The 27,634-nt window shown below is 34.1% G+C and overlaps 2 protein-coding genes across 4 annotated transcripts; both read right to left on the bottom strand.

Annotated features, from left to right (window-relative positions):
• Window positions 1–1,502: 1,502 nt before the first annotated feature.
• LOC148949108 (uncharacterized) lies at window positions 1,503–26,919 on the bottom strand. 3 transcript variants are annotated; one of them, XM_089093172.1, is made up of 3 exons: window positions 26,833–26,912; window positions 24,592–24,669; window positions 1,503–12,204 (listed from the first exon to the last, which is right to left on the bottom strand). In XM_089093172.1, exon 3 carries the CDS (start codon window positions 8,619–8,621, stop codon window positions 4,884–4,886), a length of 3,738 nt encoding a protein of 1,245 aa, XP_088949298.1. In that variant the 5' UTR covers window positions 8,622–12,204; window positions 24,592–24,669; window positions 26,833–26,912; the 3' UTR covers window positions 1,503–4,883. The 3 variants fall into 3 exon arrangements, with proteins under 3 accessions (XP_088949298.1, XP_088949299.1, XP_088949300.1); XM_089093173.1 differs by lacking the exon at window positions 24,592–24,669 and having other exon boundaries at window positions 26,833–26,919; XM_089093174.1 differs by lacking the exons at window positions 24,592–24,669; window positions 26,833–26,912 and adding an exon at window positions 18,723–18,790.
• Window positions 9,137–12,100, bottom strand: LOC148949109 (uncharacterized). The gene is made up of 2 exons (XM_089092629.1): window positions 10,681–12,100; window positions 9,137–10,533 (listed from the first exon to the last, which is right to left on the bottom strand). The coding sequence occupies exons 1-2, from the start codon at window positions 12,098–12,100 to the stop codon at window positions 9,137–9,139; spliced, it is 2,817 nt and encodes a 938-aa protein (XP_088948755.1).
• Window positions 26,920–27,634: the final 715 nt, after the last annotated feature.

Below are 27,634 nucleotides of genomic sequence, written 5' to 3' on the forward strand. Positions count from 1 at the left end.
TGCAGTTGAGTCGTCAAACGTGGTTTCTACGAAATACTGAGTAATAGCGACCCGATGCTCATTAAGCCTCTTTATGCAGGCCTGAAGGAACAGCCAACGGGTTTATCCTGGTGCAAGAAATGAGGGTGCTTTGGAATGACAAAACTCCTGAAATTCAGCAGACTTATCTTCTGGAAAAGTGAGCATAGACATTTTGCGCCTAGTCTTCTAGTGTCTTGGGAAGTGACAAGCATGCATAGGATGAACATAAGTAAATAAGATGGCATGAGCACTTCACATGCAATAAATGGGATACCATGGCTTTCATTAGCGTTGAAACAGATCTATTGGTTCCAAACCTGACATTAGTAGTATTTGTACAAAATCCAACAATATTTTGCTAGGGAATCGAATTTTGTTTCAATGACTTGTTTGATGTAGTTAGTAAGACCCTCTGCCAATCCGTCACTAAATTCATTTTGGTTATGGTAAAGCGACCTTGCTTTCCGGTTGGAAGTGACCTTGCGGCCGACCGAATAAACGATGGTCTGACAGCCTGTCCGAATTCCTGACGATGGCAAATATCAGGTTGAGTGATGTGCAAACGCTTGCCATGGACCGAAGTGGATGGAGGAGGCAGACGTCACTCTCTACGCCGAGCAGCGCCCGGCAGGAGACATAAGTCAAGTAAGCCAAGTCAAGTATGGTAAAGTTCAGGGGGTAAAGTTCATTTCTGACGCAAATGCATGCTAAATGTTGATTCAAGATGCAATTCTGACTATAGAGGTAAAATTATTTCCTAGCTACCAGAATAATCCATTAATATAAATCTTGCCCACATTTGCAGCATAGCCTAACCAATACTCCGTTACGTCGGTAGTTAACACCAATCAAAGCCGTTGCATAAAAAATGAAATAAATACTAGGCTACCTAAATAATATTCCAGGGTTCAGCTTTTTGAAATTTCGGCAATTACAGCACCGTAAGCCAGTGTTGCTACATAAGCCTTTTTAAAAACCAAGCATACACAATCTTTGACAAATGTTCAGCCTTTTGTTTGAAAAAATAAAATTTTCCCTTTAAAATCCTTACTTTATCCCAGATTTCCCTAAAATCCTTACTTTACCCCAGATTTCCCTTTGTCCCTAGATTCAAAATAAGTGTCCCTAAAAGAAGTGATTTGCTCCCTAAAATAGGGTAATCTCCCTAAAAGCGGAAGCCCTTCTACTAACGTGCGTCACTCTTTACACTAAACTGTTTGATTCTTAAGGTCCATGGACTCTTTTCTAACTGTTTGGTCAACAACAATGGTTTGTATTCATACATTAATATAGAGAGATGATTGCTGTTGAAGAGCTGAAGTTTATGTTTTAGGGAGTGTGCTGAGTTTCCCCATATATTCTTGAACTTTCTAATAGGTTTCTTAGTACAAGCAAAAGATGTTGCAATTTCGTAGTCAACCCCCCTCCCCCTCTGACATATGTAATGGTTTTTATTTAAGCCCTTAAAAAACCGTAGGATACAGGTTTACTTAGAATATATTTCACACAATCATAACACCAATACCAATAAATAAAATTTTGTTTCTCTTACAAGAGAGTTATGCGACAGGAACAAATATTAAACAATTAGTTAGCATTAAATGACAGATTAATAATAAAGAAAAATACACATTTAAGTAAGTGACAAGCGCTGTCTAGTGGCATTGTCTAATAGCTACAGAAAGTTTAAAAAGTAGTGCACTTAAATATGACAAAAATGGAAAACTACAGATAAAAAGATGCACCGACGATAAGGTGACGACAACAAAACCTTTCAGCAAATAAAATCTACATTACAATTAACATACTTGCAATAAGCTCTCAATATATTAATGTTACATTAATATAATTAAATGAGAGAGCACAAAAGAATTACCAAACATCTTATCCTGCTTCGTATCTACTGTGAGCAGAACAGACCTGTATATTCATATTATATTCATTCTCTTTTGAAAAATTATTTATCTTTAGACTCATCATTTAATGCATTTTCACGCTAAAGTGTCTCATTCTGGCCCAATGTACTCAATCTCAATTTTTTTTTCTGATCACGCAAAATTTTATCACACGTGTGATCGTAAGAACCTAAACCAGCATCTCTAAAGACAAGCAACAGGGTTATGCCTATGTCGTGAAAATACTTTTAATAATATACTTTTCTGGAAAGTGCAAAAACTCACTACATGAACTTGCTATCGAATTCTTCTTCGATACGGAAACGTTTTCCAACTTATAGTTTATTGATTAAAAGAAAAACAAATCTAATTATTTAGAGTAATGCTATTACCCTATGAGCCTTTGTACCACAAATCTTGAAATCTTGGAGTATGGTTGTGAGTAATTTGCTCTCAATTAGTGTATCATATATGGCTTAGCATATGATAGTAGTATGTTTTTGCAATGTAGTTGTTATAACTTTTTGTTGTCTGTTATTTCCTTGCAAGAATAAATATCATTATTATTTTATAGTTTCAAGAGCGTATAATTTGAGAAATTAGAAATCACATAATTTCTCGAAGTTTTATTCTATGCGAAAAAGTATATCAATGATAATATTAATACTGCCATCACTTTTGCAAGGAGAATTACCCCCATCTACTGAAATTCTGAGATTTTCGTTGCTCAGGAAGCTCAAAATGTTTTCACTAACGTCAAATGATAACTACCGGAGCATGTTAAAAAGAAAACGAAAGGTTTTTTCGACCTTTTTAAGTAAGTCTTTCCTTTCCATAGCCTTAAGAAAGTGGCTGACTAGCTTTTATTTTCATGATAGCGTGGCTTGTAGTATATGAAGCATGTTAAAAAGGAAACAAAAAATAGTTTGGACCTCTTCAAGTAAGTCTTTCCTTTCCCTAGCCTTTTTAAAGTGGCTGAGTGACTTTTATTTTCATAATAGCGTATACTAGATTTATATTCTGATTTTGCTGATTTTAAGGCTCGCACTAGATTTTAATCCTCGGATAAGGCTAATGATATTGTTTCTATCACCCAAATATCAAAGAAGGAGATATTAGAAGGAATAACCTTTTCACTCTTCATGCTTACTATTTTAGTTCCATTTATCTGAACATTCACTTGATTCTTAGAAACAGATATTCTTTATAATATTTTTATTGATGATCTTTTTATTTTGTTGCTTAAACATAAATTTGCCACATTATTTTAACTACGTCGCGAACAACAAATTTAGCAGTTAAGTTCTTCAAATAAATTGCACGATAAATAAAATATTTTCAGTTGCGGAATCAGAGATTCCACCACAAAGCGGAATATCCATCGATTTTATCCGTGACTTAGCACAGTAAGAGCTGTAAAGTCTCTTTTACATACAATGTTAATATCTTCGGTTAATATTCTCACCAAATTTCAATCTTATCTCAATGAATTTCTGATAAGTTTTATCAGCAGTCATGTGCTCCTCATAAATATAATTCTGAAAAGTTTTTCTATATCCTTCATTTCAACATCGGGGTTAAGTGCTTTTAGTCCTTTTTCAGTTGCTAGCCTGAGACCTTTACTTGAAAGCACTTTAGGAGAATCTTTACTTTTACTTAAAGTACTGGAGTGCAATGCTACTTGCCAATCACTTTTAATGAATGCCAGCATTTCTTTCAGACAACCGTATTGAATATCTCTGGACTATTTTTTGACATAGCTTTATTAATTAGAGTAACTGCATAGTACTGAAATTGACGTTCTTAATGGCATAAATTATTGGATTTTTACTAGTTTTATCCTGAGTATTTATACCGCCTTCAAAGCTTATATATAGTTTACCACTTTTTCCAACTCTTTCAATACTGATTGCTTTCATGTGTTAACGTCAGTAACAAACGTTAATAGGTCTTAAAACATTTTCAATCGACCTTTTCGAACGCCAGTATGTAATCCTTTTCAATTTTTGTACTGCAATGTACGGTGATGCATAACCTTTCCCCATGTTGATGTAAACACATGATTACCATAAACTCCATATTACAGAAGCGAATCAAGTTTTTAAGGATCCTGTCGACGTTACTGCAAGAAGTAGAATTTTACCATTCTTGTCTCTTACATTAACGTACACTCCATCATTAAAAAGTAATTTTCAAGTTTTTTGTTTCTAAGAAACAAAATTACACAGTAAAGAGGAATTTCACCAGACTCATTTGAAGCAATAACTCGAGTAACTTTATCTAGAATCATCTTAACAGCTGCCATATTCCCATTTTTAACAGCAAGATGAAGAGCAGTATCTGAAGCCTTTTCACTTTTACTGATAATTCAGAGCACTTTACTAAAAGTAGCCTTAGAACTGCTGTATATTTCTTATTAACAACAACATAAAGTAAAACTTATCCTTATGACTATATTTGTGATGAAGACAGCCAAAAAGAAATGACTATTCTTTCTCTCTTATTCTTTAGTCTTATCCCTATTCTTATCCCTTATTTTTTTATTATTTAAAAAAAACTCCCTTATTCTTTCTAGTCTTCCTTCAAATACACCAAAATTTAATTAATCTTTATATTTTGATGACTTACTTTCCAGATTATAACATTTTCCGTAGATTAATATAGTCATATATGCATAAGATTCATCATCTACAGCATATAGTACAAGTCGATGTAGTTTAAACATAACTCTTTACGATCATGCAATGTTTTACTTTCTGTAGTAAATTCATATAATCTCTCGATTAATAGGAAATTACCTTTAATGGAACGAAATGGTAAATTTATAGCTAATATATGGAGCATAAACTGTCCTAAATACCAAAAACTTGTTCTTTTTTCTAAATCTGTTTTCCTCATAGTTTGACTTTCTGACTTGTTAAAACCCGGAATCAAAGTTTTAGAATTTAACCTTACGTCTCATAAGGTTTAAGGCGACATTTTTAGCATTTCTAGCAAATCATATGCAATATTCTTATGTCCGTTAGTTATAGCAACTTGTAATAATGTTTTTCCTTGATTATTACGTGCATTTGTTATTGCTAAGAAGTCATTAGGTTTTACTACTAACTTGCTGACAGATTCAACATCACCATTTTGTACGTATCTAAAGAATTCTTGGACTAATTTCAATAAGTTAGTAACTTCACGGTCCTTGGAAAGGTCAATAGGTAATTTACCTTCTTTGTTATCAATATCATAAGTTGCACCATGCTTTAATAAAGATCTTGCAATTTCCAGTGATCCATTCTTAGCTGCAATATGAAGTGATGTTGTACCACTGACAGTAGTTTTAGCATTAAGAAAGTCATATAAATTATCCGGACTGATATGTTCTAAAAGAAAAACAGCAATTTCATAGTAACCTTTGAATATGGCAGTGTGTAACGGTGTATTACCCTTATTAGTACATTGATAAACATTGGCTCCATTTTCTAGTAGCATATTCACAATATCCATGCGTCCATTGTCAACAGCATAATGCAACGGTGTTCTTCCGTCAACATCTTTATCGTTGACATCAGCTCCATCGTTCAATAGACGCTGAATGGTCTGTACATCCCCTCTACTAACAGCAATGTTAATTTCTTTTTGCAGATGCAGGTGTAGCTCTGATGGTTCAATACCCTCAAACTTAAATCTATAATTAATTATCTCTATATGTTTTGAAGTTTCAAAAACAATCGAATCACTGGGTGCAAAAACAGCTTTTATTTCATCCAAAATTTCACTGTAGACTTTCAGAGCGCTGATAAATTTGGCTTGAGCAAAAAGTACGTTTCCTATTTTGAATTGGGTAATCAAGGTATCTGGATGATTTTTTCGTAAGATTTCTTTCTGTATATTTAAAACTTCTTGGTGAGCTTTCAAGCCTTCATGATACTTATTTTGATTGACGAGTATTTCAGCAATGTTTCGTAGCGTCCTCAAGGTATCAGGATCATTAATACCTTTAATTTTTTTCTTACTTTCAAGAACCTCACTAAATATTCTCAAGGACTCTTCGTATTCACCTTGATTCATTAGTACCAATGCTATATTATTTTTGGCACTTACAGTGGCGGGATCATTTGCTCCTAGTGTTTTGTTCCGAGTTTCAAAAACTGCCCGATTGATATTTAACGCTTCTTCAAATCTTCCCAGCTTATTTAATACTAATGCCATATGAAAGTGAGTATCTAAAGTATCTGTATGATTTTGCCCTAAAATTTCCTTTTGTCTCTGATGGACTTCTTGAAATATGTTATAAGCTTTTTGGTCGTTCCCTTGTCTATGCAGTGCTAAGGCAATTGTGCTTCTTGTACTTAAAGTATCCTTATCATTTAAACCCAGTATTTCTTCTTGTTTCTGAAAAATCTCTTCAAGCATATTTAGAGCTTCTTGGTAAAATCCCTGTGCATACAGCACTTTGGCTATATATTTCTGAATATCTAAAGTACCAGGATTATCCGGTCCTAGAATTTCTTTTCTTCTTTCAAATACGCATTTAAAATTACTTAGTGCTTTTTGGTAGTCGCCTTTTTTAAAGAGAAATAAAGCGCTAAAAAACTGATCAGATATATTTTCTTGACATATCTGCTTCAGCTGCTCAACTGCTGGAAAGCAACCCTGTATTGCAGTAGCTATTAACGTCTTGTTCTCTCTACTACAAGCACTCATTACCGCTTTTACTGTCTCAATATCCTGTATATTGTTCAGAATACTAAGTACCTCAGAATCACCTTTTTTAACCTTTTTAAATGATTCACTAATTAATGAAAAAAAACTCTTTATATCTTCATCTACAGTAATGTCTGACGGCGTCTGACCACTGTCTGAAACAGCATTATATACTGCACCATGGGACAATAAGGCTTTTACAATTCTCAAATTTGAGAATTTGGCAGCAAAATGTAAAGGGGATAATCTCTCTTTATCAACCACGTTGGGATTTGCGTTATTCTGCAATAATATCTTAACAACTCCGTCATAGCCTTTCCTTGCAGCACAATGTAATGGCGTTCTACTGTAAGTATTTTTTGCATTAACAATGGCTCCTGCTTTAATAAGACTTTCAACGTGAAAAGAGCTATTACAATTTACATACTGAAATAAATCTTTGGTTGACACCAATAATCTAATAATATCTCGATTATCAGTCATTTCCAAAGGTGTTCTATTAATCTTGTTAACAGCATCATGAATTGCTCCGTTTCTTAACAGAGATTCAACAACGTCTTTATGACCAAGGCTAGCAGCAATGTGCACAGGACTTGAGCCATTAGCATCTTCGGCGCTTACCTCAGCACCTTGTGCTATCAAATAATTTACAACTTCTATGTGACCCTTCTTTGCAGCATAGTGCAATAATGTTTGATTAGCTCTGTCACGATCAAAAATACCTAACCCCTTACTTAGGAAAAAATCTACAATATTTATATGACCCTCTCTAGCTGCATTATGTATAGGCTTTGAGCCAGAGGTATCTTCAGCATTAATATTATACCCTTCATCAACAAGACATTTTATCATTTCTAAGTTATTTTTCTGTGAAGCAGTGTGTAGTACTGTCCAATCATTGTTGCCTCTGGCATTCACGTCTACTTTCTTGCATTGCAGTAATCTTTTCACGACTTGCAAATGACCATCTGCCACTGCCAAATCTAAAGGTATTTTGCTATTTTTATCCTTGGCATTAATATATGCTCCATGACCTAATAGGAGTTCAACAACATTAATATGACCGTTTCCTGTGGCTACATGTAGAGGAGAACCTTCGCTATTTACAAAGTTAACACAAGCCTTGTTTGCTATCAAAACTTCAGCAACTTCTACATGGCCTTCTTGCGCTGCAAGATACAATGGTGTTGTATTATTGATAGTCATAGCATCAACAGTGGCTCCTTTCGCTATCAGAGCATTAACTATCTCCTTATGGCCTCTTTTAGCAGCTAAATGTAACAATGTATAATCTTTAGCACGTTTTGTGTTAATAAGGGCATTTGTTTTTAGCAAAATCTTTACAATATCCTTATAACCGGAAAGCACTGCCAATGATAATGGATCACCATCTTCTAGATTAACACTAGCTCCCTTATCTATTAAAACTTCAACAATATCCTTGTGGTTATGCTTAATAGCAGAAATCAATGGGGTTATGTTGTTGTGACTCTTAACATTAACATTTGCCGCATTTGCTATAAGAATCTGAACTATTTCCTTACTACCTGCTTCCACAGCTGCATGTAATGGTGTAACATATTCAATGTCTTTCTCATTAACATTAGCTTTGTATCTTATTAAAAGTTCGACAGCGTCTTTATGGCCTTCATTGACAGCTGTACGCAACGGTGTAATACCCAAATTGGTTTTAGCATCAACGTCAGCTTTATTTTTTATCAGAAAAACAATAGCATCCCCATGATTTTTCTTAGCAGCTGAATGTAATGGTGTCATACCACCCATATTTCTGGCATTGACATTAGCTTTATTTTCTATGAGAAGGTTAATAACATCTATTTTACCACTCATGGCAGCTAGATGCAATGGTGTTCCATAAAGAATATCCTGAGCTTCAACTTCAGCTTTATTTCTTACTAGGAGTTCAACTAGATCTCTATGGCCTTTCAGAGCCTTTATGTAATGGTGTTGCATTATTGTTACCTTTATCATTGACTTTAGCTCCATTTCTTACTAAAAGCTCAGCAATTGCCATTTCTGTTGCATATTGTAATGGTGTAGCATTACATTTATCCCTAGCGTGAATGTTAACCCCGTGCTCAAGGAGAGCAGCAACTATTTTTAAATGGCAAATCTGTACTGACAAATGTAGTGGAGTATAACCTTCTACAGTCGCAATACTAGGATTTGCCTTATTTTTCAGCAAAGACTTAACAATTTCTAAGTGTCCTTTTTTTACTGCAAGGTGCAAAGGCGCATTATTATAAGTTTTATCAGTAGAATTAACATTAGCTCCATGCTCGAGTAAAATATTAGCTATCTTCTCTTGACCAGTTTCAACGGCATAATATAATGGTGTACAACCATCAATAACTCTAGCATTAACATTTGCTCCCTTGGAAATCAAGACTTTCACTACTTCAATGTGACCAGCTGCATGTAAAGTGCTGCTGCATGTAATGGTGTCCAATCTCTGTCAATTTTAGCATTAACATCAGCCCTAATTTGGAGTAAGAAATTAACTAACTCCAAATGACCACGTTCTGCAGATATATGTAGTGGCGTATATCTGCAGACATTAACGAAGCACCAAGTGCTTCGTTAATGTCAACATTCGATTCCTTTGCCAACATCATCTTAGCAACATCAATATGACTGTTTAATATTGCATAGTGTAAACTCGAAAAGCCAGCTCTATCTCGGGTATAAGGGTTTGCATTATTTTTTAGTAAAATTTCTGTAACATCTTTGTGACCGTTTTTAGCTGCAACATGTAGAGAGGTTTTGCCAGTTTTATCTTGATCATCAACGTATATATCTGTTTTCCTTATAAAAAAATCCACAATATTTTTTCTTCCACATGCAGCAGCAATATGAAGCGGGCTTTGACCATTTATATCTTTATTATTTACCCCTGATTTTTGGTTAATGACAAATTTTACAACTTCAAGACTGGGCCCATGAGCAGCAAAATGTAGTGTCGTCAATAAGTTGATACTTCTAGAATTGATATCTGCTCCCTTGCTTAAATAACTCTTTATGTCTTCAAGATTTCCTTCTTCCAACGCAGCCAAAAATTTTGCCTGCCTAGTAATAGTGATTAGATTTTGATCGTATTTATTTTTCAGCTTGTGAGGATCATCTCTTACAAACTTGCCTATTTTTTTCTTATTTTTTGTCAGATTTCCTGTAATAAGTTGTTCAGCGTTCGAGATAACTGCAACAGAGGTATCAGATAACAACAAGTCAACTAAGGTATTATCGTGCGCCAAGTGATTACGCAAAGATTTCCCAATTAATAAAGGAGTGTTGTCATCTAGAAAAAGTACATTGTTTTCTAGATTCTTCTTTGATATATCTAAAATTGACATTACATCCAGAACAAGCATTTCTACGACTGTTTGCAGCTCCTTATTCCTTTTGCAGGGGAGGAATATTTCCGCGAACTTGCCACATAACGGGTTAATCCTCAAAATACCTTTTAGTTCAGATAGCTTTTGTTCCAGTTGGTTATTGTATGTTTTTTTTGTTATATCGTTTGCCTTACTTTGTTGAACCTGAGGAATAGATGAGCCTTTATTATTCAACTTGTTTCTTAATTCATCAATCCAATTAAGGTCACCTATTTCAAAAAATTCAGCTATGTAGAAAATCTCCCAAGTTAATCGCTTTACTTCATCAAAGTTTTCATTCTGTATTCTTGAGCTAGCACTATGAAAAATTCCCATTACCAGTTCGGTAATTTCTTTAAGATCGTGAGACTCTATTTGTGAAGGAATATTCTCAAGAACTTGATTAGCAAAGAATTTCATAGTTCTAATAACATTATGGTCAATCTTAGTGTTGCTGACACAAGCAGCCAAGCCCTCCAAGCAGGTAAATGCTGTCATGACATTAAACGTCTTGATATTTTTTGACTCTGTTTTTATAAATTTGATTATTTTATCAATTTTATTAAACAGCTCCTTTTCATAAGTCGTCTTGTCGGTTATGTTTTTGTTCAATTCTTTAACGAGATTTTCAAGTTTATCATGTTCGGTCATTTTAAAAGCTTCTGTACTCAAACTCTTAAAAATCATCTCATCTAAATTAACGTTACTAAATATTGCAGTAACTTTTTTCATCTCATCCAAACTTTCGCTACTGATAATTTTCTTTACCAATGCTCTGATTATTTTGATCTTTTTTTTGTAGAGAATGTCAGTAACTACGTTATCAATTCTTTTAAGATCATTTTGAATACCAATAAAAAAGCTAACATTTGAATTTTCCTCAATCTCTGTTCGCCTATGTAGTGAGTAAGCATGTGACAGTGAATTACGTAAATCAATAATTACTTTTCTTGTGTTCACTGGTAATGATAGTAGAAGAAGCTCACTTGAAGAGCTAGATAACTTTGGAGATTCAAGAGTGTTTTTTAAATGTTCACCAATAACCTGTAAAGCCCTCGTAATAACTAACTTTCCTTCCATTTTATTAGGATGAGCTGATAATGCCAACTTTATATAATCACTTATTTTCTCTAAAGAAAAAATGTCCCTAATTTGTTGATAATCGCTATACAATTCACCAAACTGAGAATAATTCTTAACGATCTCTGTAACAACTATCTCACGTGATAACTTTGGGAGATCAGTAAATTTGCCGATCCCCAAACCACCTATAGCATCTTTTTCCTCTTGAAGTTTCTCTGCAAAATTTACTAAGTGGTTTAGCATTCTGCCTTTATTCAATGTGGCATTACAGAATAGATTAATTTCTTGTCGTTTTATATGAGAAGAAACAAAACTAACCAAACAAAACTCTATTTCTTCCCAAGGCAGCCTACTGTAGGTTGATTTAAACTTGCGCTTTAATATGTGAATATTTTGTGCAATGAACTTTGCTATGAATAAAAACTTTTCATCTACTTCTTCTGCATTTGAGTACTCTGTCACTAACAAGTTAATATTTTGAAGCACTAAATCAACCCTTCTGATTTCAGGATATCTCTTCACATTCTGGTCTTGTTCAGATGAACTAAAGAAAAAACGAAGGTTTATCAACTTATTTTCAATGTAAATTTCCATCTCTTCTGGCAACAATAAGTTCTTTAATTTTAATTCCTCATAAGCTCGTGAAAGAATTTCATCTAATTCCTGGATATGAACAGCAAAATAATTATCAGGCCATTTACTAATGAGTGTTTCCAGAAGTTCTACATTACCTGAACGTATAGCATAATAAAAGGCATTATGGCAGGTTTCATCCTCATCATCCGGTAATATACTAACTTTTCGGATGTCATCGGATAAATTAGTAAGAATTTTAATTTTAATACCAAGTAGGTATTCTAAAATCTTTTTCTTGTTATGTTTACAGGCTAAGATAACTAAGTTACTACTTGCAAAAGGGTTATTAGAATTGATTAACTCCTTTGCCCTTTCTAGGTCTCCTTCGCGAATCACATCAACTAAAGAGTAGTTTACATTCGGATTGCCTTTCATAGCCACTTTGCTGCTTGTCCTAGGGACATTCACTGGTGTTAATTAGATAGTGCTGCTGCCCTTGGATTGAAGCTTCTTTCCTGACGAATTTTGCTAGACATTCTCTAGAAAAAGAAAACGAGTGCATAAACTTTTGTTTTACGTAAATGTATCTTTTTTCCCATGTCGGGTTGAAGCCTGAATTGGCTTAACTATATATTAGCTGCACATTGAAATACTACAAATATTGCAATATTTTAAATCTGCATAAAACTACGGTTGATTAAGATATCAGCTGAATATTCGAATTTTACCTAAATTATAAATTGTAATCTAACTTTTTAGTTCTAATATAAAACTTAAACAAAAATTTCAAATATTCATTGTTGAGGAAGGTATCGACTTCTGAATGAATATTTGTCCCTTTATTCACCATGGTTCGAGAATATAGTGACACTTCCGCGTAAAGAATGGTGAACAGAATAGCAATACGTTCTCGTGTCCCATAGTCCAGTAGAATGGAACTTGTTAAATACAGCGACAACACTTTGTTTTCTTTCTGTAATAAAACCGGTTTCTCTTTGTGTCTCTGTGTCCACTCAGAGATAATTATTTTAGCCTGAGCGAGATAAACTATAATGAAGGTACATTTCAATTGAATATTTAGTATATAGAGGTGGTTAGGTATTAAATATAATGCGTTCTGGGAGGTCTGTCTTCACTAATTCTCTGCTGTAGCATCCATAATTTTGTTACAAAAGTCCTTTTTTCAGGCCATTCGAGGAGAAAATCAGCGCATATGCCTTGTGGAATAATTAATCGCTGCAAATTGAACACAGACAAAAACGAAAGTAACCTTAACTAACCTATTAAACCAAAAAATTGGAACTACCTGAAGATTTAACTTTGCGATAATTTCCAGCAGCCTCTAAAAGAAATCATTTATCAGAATGCTCACGGAATACTCAGGGAGATGGAATCTAGTTCCAGATTTTTTGCCTAGTACGAAACAAACTCTCGATGTTACATGAATTTCGAATGAAAAACCTGCAGAGATTTGTCGGGTAACTATGGTAGCTGTAATTAGTTTGGAGTATCCCAGAAAAATTTGAAGGCAGCACAACATACAAATAGTCATCGCAAATTAGAAATAGGGATAAAATTCAGTTGTTCCAACGAAAAATTTTAAAATCCCATAAAGATGTTTGATTGATGGCCTATAATCAATACTTAAGAGGATCCTCACTTATTCATCTTGAAATATTTGAAGAAATTTATAAACAGATGAACAGGTAGAAGCCCACACAGATGTACAAAAATAAACGGATTAATGAAGAAACAGTAGATGGTTTTTAGAGAGTTATTTATTTATTTTGGAAAAGAATTGCGAAGGTGTGATAGCATACCAGTATTCTGGGAGACTTTCATAGAGACTGTTCTTACATGCTTATGAAACGACAAATTTTCATCCAGAATAGCACCAATATATTTAAAGTGATCAAACCGGCGTAATTCAAGACAATAAAAAAAGAAAATAAAGGAGGAAACTTATCTGTATCTACTGACTCAGTTCGCGAAAATACCATTCGAGCACAAACTAGATGCAAATAGTGTATTTGATTTGAATGAATTACATATTGATTTATGTAAGTTGTTTAATTCCAATTGCATGTCTTCTATGATAAGATGTTAAAATCATTTATAACTGAATAATTTAACAAAATGTATCTGCATCATGAAAAATGATGTAACTTATAAATCTACTACTAAACTATTTTACGATACAATTTGCATTTTGGCTAAAGCAAAATTCATTTCAAAACAGAGCAAGTCTGGTAATATTGCAAATAAAGGAAACAGATTATATTTATCTTTAATATTTCCTAGCCAATAGATCAAAGAAATTAATTTTTCTGGAACTTTAAACCAGTTGGAGAGGAAGCAAGCCCTTCCTAAAAATTTGAAATATAAAGAAATCAGATTTTAACATAAAAATTCTCAAAAACTAATAGGGCTAATGATTTTTAGCTATAATCTAACAGTTAAACAATGTGACAGTGATACAAATTGGAAACCTGTTTGTATTTGCAGACGATCGGTTCTATTGGTAAAACCGACCTATTAAGATATTGTAACAGGGGATTTGTCAATAACAAAGTAGGAAGAGTTCAAAAATGAATAAGAAGCAGCGCAATAGCGTAATGTGGGCAAAACATATTATTTATTTGTTTTTTTTTTAGATCAGGGCACTTCATACAGATGGAGTTGTCTTATAAACTGCAAAAAAAGCTCATTCCATTGGAAATTCAGAGGCCTAGTACCCTTTTCAGCAGTCAAAAGTGAATGGTGGGCGAACAGCCCCCCCCCCCAGCTATCATTTCTAAAAACACATGCAATCAAAATTTTGAGATAACTATTATGTTCACCATTGTTGGATGGTCTGGAAATTTTGTCTTTGAGGAAGACACCCCCCACAGCCCTCAGCGCAAGGGTTGTAAGTTATGCCCTTGGGCATATGAAGTTTTTATAGAAAGGGTGGTCGTATAATCTTTGGTGGAGACTTATTATATCAGCAGTTGAAAGTTCCAGTGCCCTTTTTAAGACTCAAAGTGATCGGACGGCAACTACCACTACCTCCCCCCCCCTGACGTCATATTTTCCTGAAATACATCTGATGGAAATTTTCAGATAGCCATTTTGTTCAGCATAGTTGAAAAGTCTAGTAATTATGTCTTTGAAGATTATAACCCCCCCCCCCCCCGTCCTACAGCTCTCAGGGCAAGGATTGTACGTTACGCCCCGGGGGCATATAAAAAAAAAATTATGGAAAAGGTGGTCATATAAACTTTGGAGGGGGCTCATTAGATTAGAAATCAAAAGTTATAGTGCCCTTTTTAGCAGTAGGAAGTGAATGGAGGGCAACTAGCTCCTCTCCACGCCCATTATTTTCCAAATACATGTCATCAAAACTTTGAAATAGTAATTTTGACCAGCGTAGTTGAAGTTCCAGCAATTATATCTTTGAAGATTACAACACCCCCCCTCCTACTGCCCTCAGGGCAAGGGTTGTAAGTTACACCCCGGGGTATATAAGATTTTTTTTATGGAAAATGTGGTCATATAAACTTTGGAGGGGGCTCATTGGATTGGAAATCAGAAGCTCTTTGAAGTTCTTTTGAAGTTCTTTTGATTTGAGGGCAACCAGCTCCCCTCCACGCCCATCATTTTCCATTAACATGTCATCAAAATTTTGAGATAGCAATTTTGTTTGGCGTAGTTGAAGGTCCAGTAGTTATGTCTTTGAAGATTACGGCCCCCTTCCACCTTAGCTCTCAGGGCAAGGATTGTAAGTTAACCCTTGGAAGCATATAAGGTTCTTATAGGAAGTATGTTTATAAGCTTCGGAGGTGGCTCAACGTGATGGAAATTGGAAGTTCTAATGCCCTTTTTAGTAGTCAAAAGTGATTGGAGGGCAACCACATCCCCCCTCTCCATGTCCACCGTTTCCTAAACACATTCAACCAAAATTCTGAGATAGCCATTTTGTTAAAAATATTTGAAAGATCCAGTAATTATGTCATTGGCGATGACAAACTCCCCCAACAGCCATCAGGGCAAGGGCTATAAGCGATACTATTTGCCAATTGTCAACATTTAAGGTTTGTCGGGAAAGAATCCCGATAGAATTCGGAAAAGGCTCAGTCAATGTAAAATCGGAAATTCTAGCTCCTTTTTGAAAAGTTAAGAATGATTGGATGACAATCAGCCCCCCCCCTCCCCCATACCCATTTTTCCATGTGCTGGTGACCAAAATTTTGAGATAGCCACAAATGAGAATAAAAATTGGATGGGGCTCAATCAATTGAAAATTAGAAGACCTAGTGGCACCAAGCTCCCCCCCCCCGCCTCCTCCCTACGTAATCTTTTCCACAAATGCAGCCGATAGAAATTTCTGAGATAGCCATTTGGTTCAATTTTTACAAATATTTTTGCAATTACCAGTTTCTTGCTCTTTGCGCAATTAAATGTCTTTTCATACTGAGTCTATTCAAAGATATTTGATTATTACAGCAAGTCCGATTTCTTACAACAATTTCTATTAAGCTTCAAACTTTTGGTTTTCTTTTTTAAGGTTTTTGAAGTTTGTAATCCCCTGTTAAAATATATACAAATATTTTTGCAATTAAGGGTTTTTTTTGCTCTTTCCGTAATTCAATGTGTTTTCATACTGAAGTCTATTCAAAGATATTTGATTATTACAGCAAATCTGATTTCTTACAACAATTTCTACTAAGTTTCAAACTTTGGGTTTTCTTTTTTAAGATTTTTGTATTGTTGTAATTCCTTATTTAAATATATACAAATATTTTTGCAATCACCGGTTTTTTGTTCTTTAGGCAATTTAATCAGTTTTCATACTGAATCTATTCAAAAGTATTTGATTATTACCGCAAGTCCTATTTCTTCCAACGATTTCTATTAAGCTTCAAACTTTTGGTTTTCTTTTTAAGGTTTGGGAATTCTTGTAATTCCTTTTAAAAATATATACAAATAATTTTGCAATTACCAGTTTTTTTGCTCTTTAGGCAATTTAGTGTACTGCAGTCTATTCAAAGATATTTGATTATTAAGTAAGTCCAATTTCTTACAACAACTTCTGCTTAGCTTCAAACTTTTGGTTTTCTTTTTTAAGGTTTTTGAATTGTTTTAATTCCTTTTTTAAAATATGTACAAATATTTTTTGCAATTACCAGTCTTTTGTTCTTTAGGCAGTTTAATGTCTTTTCATACTGCCGCTTATTCAAAGATATTCGATTATTACAGTTTGTTTGCTTCCAAAATTAAGATTTTTAACGAATTCTCCAAGACTTCTCACCTATCTAGATCGTTTTTTTATGCGATAATATCCCATGATACTAATTTTCCCGAAAAAACATGGAGCCGTTTTTGAGAACTGAAATATACAATTATTACTCACATGAAAAGAGGAAAAGGGTTGTAACTTTGGCCTCGAAGTCATATAAGGTTTATTTGGAAGACGTGGTCGCATAAACTTTAGAGGTAACTCATTTAATTGGAAACTAAAAGTTTCCCTTTTAAGTGTCAAATATTATAGAGGGCAACTAGTCCCCTTTTCCTCGACGCCCTCTTTTCAACAAACGTATCTGATCGTAGTTGTGAGATAGCCATTTTATTAAAAATCCTAAGAGCATATAACAAAGACTCCAGGGCTGACATAAGGCACCAGAGTCCTGAGTCAAGGGTTGTAAGTTAATTCCGGAGGGCATACAAGGTTTTTATGGAATGGATGGTCGTATGAAGATTGGATAGGGCTAATTTCATTTGAAATTGGAAGCTATAGTGCTCTTTATAAAAGTCACAAAAGTGAACTGAGGGTAGCCAGTGTCCCCTACACCCGCCAGTTTCCGAAACAAAAAAGGGTGGTCGTATTAATCTCGGAGGGGGCTCATTGAATGGTAAACAGAAGCTCTAGTGCCCTTTTTAAAATTCAAAGTGATCGGAGGCCAGGTAAACCCCCCCCCCCCATACACACGCGTATTTTCCAGAAATGTATCTGATAGAAATTTTGAGATAGGTATTTGTTCAAAAACTAGTCGAAAAATCATAAGCAGCGCAATTGCGCTGCCTAAGTTAAGAGAAATGTGCCTACAATGTATTTTTTTTTTTGCTTTTTTCTGTTTTTTTTTTTAGTTTTTGACCATTGGCTTTTTTTTGTTTTTCGTAAAGAGAGAGTCAAAAGGGGCTCACTCGATCAAAAATTGCAAGTTGTATGGTCCATTCTAATAGTCAATGTGAATGGAGGGCAACCAGCCCCCCCGGCTCATCAGTTCCCCAAATACATCCAATTTGAATTTTGAGATAGCTATTTCGTCCAACGATGTTTAAAGGTCCAGTAATTATTTCTTTAAAGATTACCACCCCCCCCAGAGCCCTCAGGCTAAGGATTGCAAGTTAAGCCCCCGGGGCATATATGGTTTCTATGGAAAGGGTGGTCACATAAACTTTGGAGGGGGCTTCAAGATTGGAAATTAAAAGTCCTAGAGCTCATTTTAATGATCGAAAGTGATTGAAGGGCAACAAGCCCCCTTCACCCATCATTTCTCTTAACATATCCAATCAAAATTTTTAGATAGAAATTTTGTTAAGCGTACTTGAAAGGTCCAGTAATTATGTATTTGGGGATATCAATCCCCCCAAGGCTCTGAGTGCAGGGGCTATAATTTGTATTAGTTGCCCACTGATATCATTTAAGGTTCTTATGGAAAGGATGGTTTTATAAAATTCAGATGTGGCTCATTCAATTGGAAATCAAAAGTTTTAGTGTCCTTTTTAAAAGTCAATACTGATAGGAGGGCAGCTTGCTCCACCCTTTGTCTTCTTTCCCCCAAATGCCTCTGATAGAAATTTTGAGAAAGCCATTTTGTTCAAAATAGTCTAAGCATAATATAAAAAGGCCTTCAGGGTTAAATTTTAATCCATTTTAAGCGTCAATAAAAAATCCTGGAAAATGAATTTTAGGCTACACTTTCAATTAAGAATGGATTGCTTTGATTTTACCGCTATGTATACAACTTCATCACTTATTTTATTCTTTGAAATTTTAAATAAATTTAAAGCTTACAGTTCCGGAATTTTAAAACTTCCAGTTTTAATCCATTACAGGAGAGTGAATTTTTGGCAACAGTTTCAGCTAACAGTGGATTCCTTTGATTTTATCGCAATGTAAACAAGTTTATCACTTAAGTTAGTCTTTGAATATTTAAAAACTGTTGTTATGAAATCATTTCCCTTATCTAGTATGTGTTTAAAAATGATGCTTATAATAAAAAAGCCAGACAAACAAAGTTCCAAAGTACTATTAGTTCAATATGTCACGACTCGGACCTGGCATTTGAGTTGCTGGATTTGTTCTATTTAATACATTTGTAAGGTAGAATGGTAGTTTGTATAAACTCATAATAGGAATTCTTAAGGGTAGTAAGGCCAGTCCATTTATAGCTGTGTTGGTTTTAAGACAACTAGAATAAATATTCTATTTCAAGGATTAAAATATATTTAGATGATCCATTGGTTTTCACCTGTGACGAGTTTATTATGGTATCCAAGAAAACAACAACAAAAAAACAATCAGATATAACGAACATGAACTTTTAAGTGAATACGTAATTCAGATTTTCTTAATAATTTCTCTTTGTTTCTGTTTCTCTAGTTTAGGTTTTTTTTTTGAAAGTGGTGTATTGCATCCATTTCAGCTTGGAAGGTTCTGAAAATATGACGTTTCCGAAAAACCAATAAAACTATTTATTTTCTAAGCCACTCTTGGGTTTTCGAACATAGAACTGTTCGATTTCTTTTTTAATTTAGAACAGGGATACCATATTCAAGAACTTATGAAAGGCGCCCCACTATGCATGGGTCAGGAATTTAAAGCATCGGAACCCATAAAGGCTAGAGTATATTTTTCTGATGAGAAGGGCTGTCATGTATGGGGGAAGGGGGGAAGCTCTCCCCTAGAAAAATATTTTCAGGCACTCCGCAAGAAAATGAATTGATAAAATTGTGGCACTATGCTCCACGATTTTCCGACGCCTCCAAAATGTTTCTTTCCGTTACTAGGGACCACGAAAATATTGTCATGTCATATACAAAAATCTCTAGTTTGATCGGCAAACGCAGCAGTTTTATCCAACTCATGCCGTGATTTTATAGGTGGTACCACATTTCTTAATTTGGTTAAACAAAGAGGAAAAAGCATGAAAATAGTGATATGACATATACCGAAATCTCAATCTCGGGTGGTAAATGTAGCACCTTTGCCAACTCTTGTAGTGATTAAATAAAAAAAACAAGTTTTTTAAACTGAAAGTAAGGAGCGACATTAAAACTTAAAACGAACAGAAATTATTTCGTATATGAAAGAGGCGGTCCCCTCCTCAACACTCGCTCTTTACCCTAAATTTTCTTATTGTTTTAAAAAATAAAGTCGTGAGACAGAGTCAACTTTACCGTAAAGAGCGAGGCGTTGAGAGGGGACAGCCCCTTTCATATACGGAATAATTTCTGTTGGTTTTAAGTTTTAATGTCGCTCCTTACTTTCAGTTTAAAAAACTTGTTTTTTTATTTAATTTCTGATCGTTTTTTAGTTAATGCAGCTTTTATTTGCATAAAAATTTTACTTTTCTTTTGCTAAATGGATGTCTTTACAAATTAACTTACGTAACTTACTTCTATATTCGTATATTTTTCTTCTGGCAAAAAATACAAAGTTGTAGATTTTTGTAGATATGAGCTTGAAACCTATGTGATAGAGTTGTCTAATACGCTGAATCTGAAGGCATTATTTTCATTAAAAATCTTTCACTTGTAGGGGATCTTTCCGCCCTCGTTAAAAGATCGAGTAAATTTTCTCAGGCTTGTCGTCTTTGATGAGTTATGCTAAGCTTAATAAGTTTTATATATTTAGGATCTGCATTATAAAATCATTCTTTTGATAAATTTATTGACATCAAAATTTCGTTTTTAAAAGTTTCGATTACTATTGAGCCGTATCGCTTGTTTTTTTATTGTTTTTTTATTACGTATATGTTATTACTTATATGAAGGGGTTCTCCCCTTAGTCAATACCACGCTCTTTACTTTAAAAGTTAAAAAAAAATTTTATTCACAAACCACTGAATCACAAAGGCCGTTTAATTAGAAAATATAGCTCTTTTGAAAGCTCTAGAAAAAACTGTAGCATAAAGAGAGAGGTATTGACTTGGGGAAGAACCTCCTCACATACGTTATAATTTCTGTTCGTTTTCAGTTCTAATATTCCTTCTTACATTTCAGTTGAAAAAACTTGTTTTTTTTTATTTAATTTCTGATCGTTTCTCAAATAATGCTTTGAAATCCAGCGCCCCCTTCCTAGAAATGTCCCTTACCCCAAAGAAACATCCTCCACGGAATTATTCTCCAGAGTAATCCCCTCCTCTAGCCCCCCCCCCTACAGAAAAAATCCTTCCTGAAAATGGTTTTATACTTCCCAATAACCAATAAATAATGCTGGCAAGTCCGGCGCCCCCTTCATGGTAATGTCTCTTCCCCCAGGAAAACGTCCTTCATGGAAAGAACCTTCCATCAGGCGCCCGACAGTCGGCTTCCCCCCCCAACCACACCACAACAACACAGAAAAAGAATGAATAAATCCAAAAAACCAAAACAAAAAGTTAAAAGTGAGTAAATTTCATAACTATCAGCACACCCCCAGGGGACGATGGGGGATCAAGTCATCATAAAAGACATTTTTATCATATTTTCGACCATGCTGAACAAAATGGATATCTCAAAATTTTGATCGGGTGACTTTGGGAAAAAAATGAGCGTGGGAGGGGGCCTAGTTGCCCTCCATTTTTTTGGTTACTTAAAAGGGCACTATAACTTTTAATTTCCGTTCCAATGAACCCTCCCACGATATTCTAGGACCACTGGGTCAATACAATCACCCCTGGGAAAAAAAAAAAAAAAAAAACAAATAAATAAACACCCATCCGTGATCTTTCTTCTGGCAAAAAATGCAAAATTCCACATTTTTGCAGATAGGAGTTAGGAACCTCTACAGTAGGGTTCTCTGATACACTCAATCTGAGGGTGCGAAGTTCATTAAGGTTCTATAGCTTTTAGGGGGTCTTTCCTTCTTTTTTCAAAAATAAGGCAAATTTTTTCTGGCGTCTAACTTTTGATGTGTAAGACTAAACTTGATGAAAATAATATATTTGAAATCAGCATTGAAATCTGATTCTTTTGATATATCTATTGGTATCAAAAACCCGTTTTCTAGAGTTTCGGTTACCATTGAGCCGGGTCGCTCCTTACTTAAAGTTCGTTACCACGAACTGTTTGATTTTAAAAAAAGCCTGTAAAAATAACCAGTCAGTCGGTAAAATTCCTCAACCCCCCCCCCAATATTTTTGCTAGTAATGCCCCTGCAGATGATCTCTGATTGATGGTGATCACTTGGGATTAACTCATTAGATATGATAGGTTTTTACTTAAGTTTACGATGGCTTATATTCATTAACTAAGATAATGCATGTCCGTGGATCATCCTTTTTGGTTGATTGTGTTTGGCCCTACTGCTTGTCCTAGGTGATATGATAAATGGGTAAAATCGTTGCCTTGTTCAAGTTATTATTAAAGCAGGAAAACAGTTTATATATATATATATATATATATATATATATATATATATATATATATATATATATATATATATATATATATATATATATATATATATATATATATATATATATATATATATATATATATATATGATATATAATATATATATATATATATATATATATATATATATATATATATATATATATATATATATATATATATATATATATATATATATATATATATATATATATATATATATATATATATATATATATATATATATATATATATATATATATATATATATATATATATATATATATATATATATATATATATATATATATATATATATATATATATATATATATAAAAGCGGATGTAGATTTGCTAGATGTTTTCCAGAGAAATTGCTTAAGGGCTGTTCTGGGTACCCAGCTGACTGACCTTATTTCAATCAATAGGCTGTACAAATAATTTGGCTCAATACCGCTCTCTAGCGCTATAATGACAGAAAGGTTTAGATGGCTAGGGCAAGTTGTGTGGATGAAGGATGAAAGATTGCTAAAGATTGTTCTTTTTGGCCAACCATCTAGGGCTAAACGGAAAGCAGGTCGTCCCCGTCAGGAGTGGGAGGACGTTATAAAGAAAGATTCAAAGGAAATGGAAACTTCGTGAGTGGGTGTAAAAAGGGAGGCTTTGAATATATTGTGGTGGAGTAAGAGCGTGCTTAGCTGTGTTGGCCTCAGGGTGCCTGGTGATGCGGTCAGTTGTTTGTAGTATATATATATATATATGTATATATATATATATATATATATATATATATATATATATATATATATATATATATATATATATATATATATATATATATATATATATATATATATATATATATATATATATCAGAGATTCTTATGAAATCAGAGTTTAGGGATGTCTTATGTCTTATGGATGTCTTAGGTCTTATGAAATTAAAAATTAGGGCTCGAGGATGAGTGTAAACAGCAATGTATATCTGTTGTGCTCCAGTGGGTTGTTAGTAGTAAAAGTATACTTTAGACATTCAAAAGGCTAACATTGAAGGAAAGTTTAATAGAGGATTACTATTCAACTTCAATGAAACTTTCTACTCGTTAGGTAAAAATCTTTCGACTGATTATAGGTGAACATTTTGTCAAGGTTTGCACATTATTCATTGGCAAGCTGTGCTGGTTTCTCGTACAATATCTCAAAAACGAGTATCTAAAATCAACTAATTAATGAAATAGCCTGTTAATTAACTACCAATACTAATTAGTGATACCACTCTGCTCTCTAATTACAAAAAGATGCAGTAGTATTATCCAACGTCGATATTATGTGGATTTATAAAAAGTAAGGATTTTTAAGAAAAAGTAAGAAGTACTTTCTCCATGGATTACTGATTTTGGATTAATATACTTTGGATAAATAGATTTTGAGGTAATTTTTTTGAAAACTCGGATTTGAAACACTCGTATTAGACTAACGGAGTAGAATAATAATGCGCTTAAATTTGATAAGCTCAACAAATTTTACCGTGCTTTCTTTTTGAACTTGGAATTTTTGCGTTAGATCTTTTTCGTAATTTTTTTTTTTCAAAGCTTTTCAAACAAAAATAAAGAACTATTTTAAGCTAAAGACCAGAATAAATTAAGTCAAAAACAATTTAAAGCTTAAAGCGAACATAAATCCAAACGATTAAATAAATGAAAACCCAAAACAAACAGAAATTACAATAAATAATAAACATAAACTTAATGTGAACAGAAACTACCATCAACAGGGTTGGGGCTATTACCCCAACGACCTTCTAAAATCCAAAAAGTCATTTACTCTTCAGTAAAAGCAATGTTTATTTCGACCTATGTGATTTTATATATCATATCATAACATAAAAAATGAAAAACTTTAGCACAGTAACCATTATTACTGAAAAGTACTAATGAATGTAGGCAAAAAGCTCAATATGCATTAGTGTGTATTCCTAAGAGTCTCAGTAATTTCGGATTCATTAATTAAAAAAAAAATTAAATGAATATTTTTGCAGCATTGAGATATTTTGCTTACGGGGGTATTGCAGATGCGCCATTTTGACAACCTGGATGCGCATAGTAACTTTTGATAAAGTCCATAGTGTCCCTAAACTTTCCCTGAGAGTTTTAAATTAAGACCCTTGGCTTTTCCTCAGGTGTTAAGGCTACACTCGTTCGACGACCAGGATGCACGTAAGGTTTTTTGATTCAGTTCAAAATCCCCCTTATCTTCCCCTGACAGTAGCAACTGAATTTTCTTACCTGTTCTTGAGATATTGTAGATACAACTTTTTGACAGACAGAGCTCCAACAATGCCCTTTGAATTAGGTCAAAATATCCTATAAAGTACATGAAAGTTTCAAATTTATATACTTGGCCGGTTCTGATATATCTGAAAGCAAATAGTTCTCTTTTTTTAGTTCAAAATCCCATTTTATATGTCCTTGAAGTTTCAACTTCATTCCTGTAGCCGTTCCTCAGATATCGCATATGTGTCGTTTTGACAACTTGGATGTACATATTATCCTTAGATTTAGTTCAGCATCCCCAACAAAATGCCATGAAAGCTTTCCCCTAAAAAGTTTAATCCCCTAAAACATTTCCTAAAAGTTTAAACTTAGTACTTTCAGCTGCTCCTGAGATATTGCACATATGTCCCTTTAACATCCTGCATGCTTATAGTGTCTATTTTACGTTCGAGGGGAGAGGAGTAGTACCACCCTTGAACATGTTTTGAAAACTCGCCTTCCTTTTCCTTAACCGGTTTTGAGGATAAACTAAAGCGGGCTTAGAAATGGGTCTAGGCGTTTACCCCCTAGAAAATACCCTCCACAAAAAATAACCCCACAGAAAATACCCCCTATCTACTTTTGGTTGGTCTCCAATCACTTTCGAATTATAAAAAAAGGACTAGAACTTTCAATTTCTGATGTAATGAGCACCATCCACCCTCCGAAGTTTCTGTGACCATGAGATGAGGGTGAAGATGACGATATATAATTTCTTTTTTTTTCTATAAAGAGGGATTAAATAGCAACTTCACATTTTTGGTGTGTTTTTTAAAGTTTTTTTGTCCCCCCCCAAACAAAAGTCCTGGATATGGACCTGGGTATTATGCGTCAATTTTTACTTCTACCCTTCCTACGTATCTCCCTTAGAACTAATTCTGTATTTATATGAAGCCTCAATAAGAGTTGGTATGTTTTGGCAATAAAACCTACCCTTTGAGGTATCTCCCTCCCTCCCTAACTATATTCAATCCCTTTGGATTTCTGGGATTATTTCTGGTCTACGCTGTTATTATGAAAGTAAAGAGTAACATTTAACTTAAAATTGAGCAGAATTTATTTCATATAGGAGGGGGACTGCTCCTTCCTCATCACCACCTCCACCTCATGGTCGCAGAAACCTTGGAGGGTACTGACTACATCAGAAATTGAGAGTTCTAGTTCCTTTTTTATAAGTCAAAAATTATTGGAGACTAACGAGTCGCAGGGGGAGGGGTATCTTCCGGGGAATATTTTCCGCAGAGGGTATTTTCCAGGGTGAGGCTCCTCCGTATTTTTGGGGATAAACGCCAGTTTTCTTTAAAAAATATATAGTTCACTTTATTGACCGACATGTATGACCAACACAAACTTCAATTCTTAACTAACTCACTTGAACGTTAGCTTACATAAAGTTTTCTTAAGCCAACTATAGACTATATATAGGCCTACACACAACATGTTAAGTTCCCTATTTTGGGGCCAGTGGAGACGCTAACATGCGAGAAGAAGCTTTTAGCTGAAGAAGCTCAGGCCTACTTACAAGGTACCAGATCAAATACGCCCATGATTTGATCGAGTTTTTTTTTTTAATAGAGATCAGGAATCCCAAAAGGGGACAAGTCCTATAAGGCTACTCAATTTTGCATCCTATCTGTTAATATCAATGAAGTGTTATTATAAAGAAAAAAGTTAGATTATCTTTCTTCAGGCATTAGGAGACATTTTTAACTCGAAATTATTACCTAAATTAGAACATAGATATAATTTACCTTATAATAAAGTTTAGGTACATGTTTTGAATTTACCTTTAGTTTTTTTTAATGCCCAGAGCTATAGTCATATTTTTCTCTAGATCCAACCTTGGTGAAAGAAGGATTAAATAGAGAATAGTTCAAACTTTCATAATAATTGGCACTGAAATTTGGCAAATAAGTACAGGAAAGATGTCGGTAACATCTGAGAACAATAATTAAATTTCAAAATTCGGGAACATTACCCAGCTTACAGTCCATAAAACACGAGAAACCATAGATGTAACCAACAAGAACCATTGATGTTTACTCGAATGTTTTTTTTTAGTTTAGGTTTAATGGAACTTTTTGCGACTGTAAAAAAGGCGTTTTTCTAAAAATAAACAATTATTTTAATGAGAGCAAAGAAGAACGAACAAAACGGTGCACATTAAAGGAAGAAAAGAGTCAAGAAATGAAAAAAAAAAAAAACCAAACATACATTGCTCTTTTTATTATTTAATCCTAAATCCACTAATTTGATTCTGATATTACATTCTTAAAGTCAACGACAGATGCTTGTCTGAACGATTCACTATCTCTACGTATTAACAAAGAATTTGCTAAACCTTAAAAGTCGTGCCAAAAGTACCAATGCCATCTATAAATCTAAAAAACTATGAACATTGATATGTGAATCTTTTATTGAATTACGCTAAAATGAGAATAACTGTGGACAAAAAAAAGGCTCTATCAAGGTTGTATCAAGAAGAGGAGGGGGTACTGGGACCCCCTCCTCACATAAATAAAATGCACATAAATAAATATTTGATGTGTTTTTTGATGCAATTATTTTATTTGACCTTTTTGTTCGTTATAGAAAGATAGTGTGTACTGCCTATATCGTGTATGTTCTAGAAGTTTACCCCCCTGGAAAATGCGTCCCCAGAAAATACCCTACACGGAAAACAACCCTCCCCCCATAAAATACCCCGCATAAAATCCCCCTCTCCAGTGGAAAAGAAGGTTTTCGAATTTCGAGGTTTTTATTTGAGTTCTGTTCTTTTTTTAGTTTCGCTGAGAAGTGCTGGAAAAGAAAAAGAGGAATTGACGCACCATAAGCATCTTAAAACTTAGAAAAATAAAACCAGAAATCTATTTTTGTTGAAAAGACTTGCATGCAGGTTTTCAAACCGGCATATAAGTAATATCGCAGGCACCGCAGCGCTGTCAAACAGTTCGTGGTAACAAACTGTAAGTAAGGAGCGACCCGGCTCAATAGTAACCGAAACTCTAAAAACGGA

Source organism: Artemia sp. Qi Xiang Cuo, chromosome 8 (assembly GCF_049724085.1).
Source record: "Artemia sp. Qi Xiang Cuo chromosome 8, ASM4972408v1, whole genome shotgun sequence".
NCBI lineage: Eukaryota > Metazoa > Arthropoda > Branchiopoda > Anostraca > Artemiidae > Artemia > Artemia sp. Qi Xiang Cuo.